The following is a 3,914-nucleotide window of genomic DNA, read 5'->3' as shown; positions in this document are numbered from 1 at the left end:
TTTTTCCACTTACTTATCTAAACTTCTGTGGTACAAACTGTACTTCTTTATTTTACTGTTTAAAACTCTTCCCTTGACGTTTTCTTTTCTTCTTCTTAATATCGAGGGTCTCTTTACCCCCATAATAGTAGTAGTAGTAGTAGTAGGTTAAGTTAGGTTAGGTAAGGTTAGGTTACGTTAAATGGGTGGGTGGGTGGATGGGTGTGTGCACGCGCACGCGTTCATAACTACTATCACAATCTTCATCATAACCATCCCACCACCACCACCACCACCACCACCACCGTCATTTAAGGAGAATAGAATTATATTCGCCTTATAAGGTATCCCCCATTCAGGCCTCTTTTCTCCTCTTCCGTAACCTCCTCCTTTTCTTCCCATTGAATCTTCCAGCCTCCCTCTCTCTCTCATCCCCGTGCTCATCCCTCCATCTCCTTTGCACCTTTCCTTCCCACTAATTTCCGGCATGATTGGGAGAAAAACTAGTAGGGGTTCTCATTCTTACAACACCTAAGTGACGATCAAGGAATCAGTGTCACCGTTTCAGCTTCAAGACTCTACGAAGATCGGCGTCATTTTTCACTGCTGCGTTTGGTTGGGGTGGGAGTGACACGAGCAGCTTGGCATTCTATATAAAGTGTTTCAAATAGACATGAATTTGTAAAGGTGTACGTACAGCAATTCAATGTATTTTCTTAAGTAGCAGTGTAGCTGTGTGTGTGTGTGTGTGTGTGTGTGTGTGTGTGTGTGTGTGTGTGTGTGTGTGTGTGTATGTGCATGGATTCTAGTCTTCCCTGTAATCTGGTTTCCTATCAAGTTTGGTTTCTTATACACCCTGTCCTCTATACATTTAGCTTAGTATCCTGTGGTCTGTTCTGGCTTCCTATATGCCTATCTTCATTTATAATTAGTGTGTTTCATTAATGTGTCAGCAATGCCAGGTATCCTAAACATGTGACGTCTGTGTATTGATACGAAAAATCTTACCTATTTCATACACAGTCTTAAGCATTTTCTAATTACCTTCCCATGTCTGCTGCTACAATAAATCGCCTTTTCCTTGTGCGCTGCGGACACACTCACATATGTGATTTCAATTGTCTCTGTCCCTGTAGTACATTTAAACTCCTCTAATCTTTCTGTGAGTTGGTCCAATAAATCACGTCTCCTTTGTGGCGCACGTGGCAGTACTGTGGATCACCGCCTCCCTTGCGTGTTTGTGGGAGGGAGGAAGCCGCCTACACGGCCGGCTTACTCTTCCACAAGGCGACCTTCAGCCTGACAGAGGAGCGGCACGTCCTTCACTGCTACTGCCAGCCGCCCCTCTCCCACCTGCACTCCGACGTGGAGGAATACGTCATGGGCAGTAACCTGGTCGTGGATACCATCTTTACTTGCTCCAGCGTAAGTCTTTGCCACATGATCTCTCCTTACTTGGCTTTTTAATGTGCTTTACTACCCTCTATCAACCCTTGCCTCGTTTCCTTTCATACACACCTATTATTATTATTTTTTTTTTCTCTGTGTCACCACCTCCTTCACTGCCTTTCTCTCACGCGTCCACATTCAGCTTTCTTCCTCTGTCACTTCCTCCTTCTCGTTTCTCTCTCGGATCCCTATTCAGTGTTCATCCTGTGTCACCTCCTCGCTCCCTTCCCTTTTCTCTCGCATCCCTATTCAGTTTCCTTCCTCTACCACCTCCCCCTTCCTTGCCTTTCTATCTCCTCACTTTCTCACAAACTTCCAAACTAAGTGACGGGAACACATTCCTAATTTCACTGTAACGAATTAACCGTTGCCTCGTCTGCTCCCAGTTGTGACTCATAAACCTCTCACGTCTTAGAATTTCATTTCCAGCCTCCTGCGTCCTATGTATTTTCTCTCTCTTTCTCTGTCTCACTCCTTTCTAACTCGTCACCTTGCTTATTCCTCTTCTTTCTCAAGCTGTTATATCTCTTGGCTATCAGATTATCACTATATCTCTTTCTCCTATACTTTCCATGTATTCCCTTTCTCTCTTTCTAGGTCGGCTTTCTGAGCCTTTCTCGTCTTTCTCAAGCTGCTACGTCACTCGTCATCAAAGAGTCACTATCTCGCTAACGTCACTGTCTACTCTCATCAGACTTTCACTATCTCCTACGTCACTGTCCTCTCTCTCTCTCTCTCTCTCTCTCTCTCTCTCTCTCTCTCTCTCTCTCTCTCTCTCTCTCTCTCTCTCACGTCCCTGCTTTTCTCTCTCCCTGCAGATGCCGCCGTGCATGGAAGGGTCGGCGTGCAAGGAGGTGTCAGTCGGGGAAGGGACCGCTCTAGTGAACCCCAAGTGTCGTTGTCCCCGCCAGTCGTCCTGTCCTACCCTCACCTCCTCCGCCATCCCGCACTCCAACTCCTACCCCAAGGGCGCCGCCTACTCCGTGCACTGCCTGCCCCCTTTACTAGAGGCGCTCTCAACACACAGATGGAGGCCAAGGAAAGCACTCACCACTGCCTCCCTCCCGTGTCCTGGATTGACTCTCTCTCGCTCTTTCACTCTCTTTCTTTTTTTCCTCAAGTGATATGCTAGATGGAGCGAGACAAGACTAACCTTAACCTAAAACTCTCTCTCTCTCTCTCTCTCTCTCTCTCTCTCTCTCTCTCTCTCTCTCTCTCTCTCTCTCTCTCAGGGCATCTACATGAGCGCGCTCTGTGAGCTCCTTCAAGGCGAGAGTCCCCACCAGTGAGCCACCACCGCGCCACCATCACCACCGCCACCTAAACCCTCTCAAGCCACAGGGACTAAGAACGGCAGCTCTTCACCTTCTGCTACTTCTGCGAGAGCGTTTTATTTTAGTGTTAAATTCTGACTCTCTCTCTCTCTTTTTCTCTCTCTCTGTCAGTGGTGGGTTGCCAAATGTTTAGACGCGGCGTGTATGTATACTAATCATGGGTCACACACACACACACACACACACACACGCACACACACACACCTCTGGGACAAATGGGTATTACATATTTCCTCTTTTTCCTAACTTCTGTCACTCTTCCTCGGTCTCACTTCCTCTCGCCCTCTACTATCACCTCACACTCACACATTACCGTACATGGAACGTAGATCATTTTAGTGTGAGAAAACTTTTCCCCGCTAGTGTACAATCATCTAGCAGGAAGAATGGTGAATGATAATGTATGTCTTTTTTTTTATCATTATTTTTGTGTCAGGTCGTTGCTTTACTTCTCTCTCTCTCTCTCTCTCTCTCTCTCTCTCTCTCTCTCTCTCTCTCTCTCTCTCTCTCTCTCTCTCTCTCTCTCTCTCTCTCTACAAGGTGAGCTGTCTGGGTCAGTTAACTACCGATACTATCCTTTCGGTAACTATTACATCACAAATTACTTTTATTTTCTATCTCGGCATCGTGTAATGGAAAGGAATCTCTCTCGACTCGATGGCGCATGACCGTCTGTAATAAAAAGTTCAGCGCACATCTCTTTTATGTCAACTACTTTTTCCTGCAACGCTGTACATCATCGTTCGTCTATGGTGTTTCTCTCTCTCTCTCTCTCTCTCTCTCTCTCTCTCTCTCTCTCTCTCTCTCTCTCTCTCTCTCTCTCTCTCTCTCTCTCTCTCTCTCTCTCTCTCTCTCTCAGTGTTTTACGTCGGTACGTGAGAGTGTTTGAAGGATTTAAACCTTCCAACTGCTGATGTTATTTTTTTTGTTCTACTGGAGTCTTTCCTTTCTCTCCTTGGGTACGTTTTATTATGATTGCTTGGATTTGATGTTTTTGCCGGCCAGCTCTCCTCTACCAGCCTCTGTCACACATCGTAGTTGCTTTTCCTTCAAATCCTCCTTCATTCATCTCCATATTGGTCTTTCCCTTCGTCTCCTCCCCTGCTCTTCCACTTCACTACTCTAAGGACATAAGAAAATAAGGGAAGCTGC

The 3,914-nt window shown here is 46.2% G+C and overlaps 1 protein-coding gene across 1 annotated transcript in view; it reads left to right on the top strand.

Annotated features, from left to right (window-relative positions):
• The window catches only part of LOC135098907 (U-scoloptoxin(11)-Sm6a-like), a 23,998-nt gene extending 21,328 nt beyond the window's left edge, over nt 1-2,670 (top strand). The window contains exons 3-4 of the mRNA XM_064001322.1: nt 1,189-1,404; nt 2,247-2,670. Coding sequence (XP_063857392.1) covers nt 1,189-1,404; nt 2,247-2,552 — 522 coding nt within the window. The 3' untranslated portion in view covers nt 2,553-2,670. The remainder of the gene's footprint in view (nt 1-1,188; nt 1,405-2,246) is intronic.
• The last annotated feature ends 1,244 nt before the right edge of the window (nt 2,671-3,914 follow it).

Source organism: Scylla paramamosain, chromosome 4, assembly GCF_035594125.1.
Source record: "Scylla paramamosain isolate STU-SP2022 chromosome 4, ASM3559412v1, whole genome shotgun sequence".
NCBI classification, from domain to species: Eukaryota; Metazoa; Arthropoda; class Malacostraca; order Decapoda; family Portunidae; genus Scylla; species Scylla paramamosain.
Note: the sequence above shows the minus strand (reverse complement) of the source record. Positions and strands in the feature narration are given on the sequence as shown.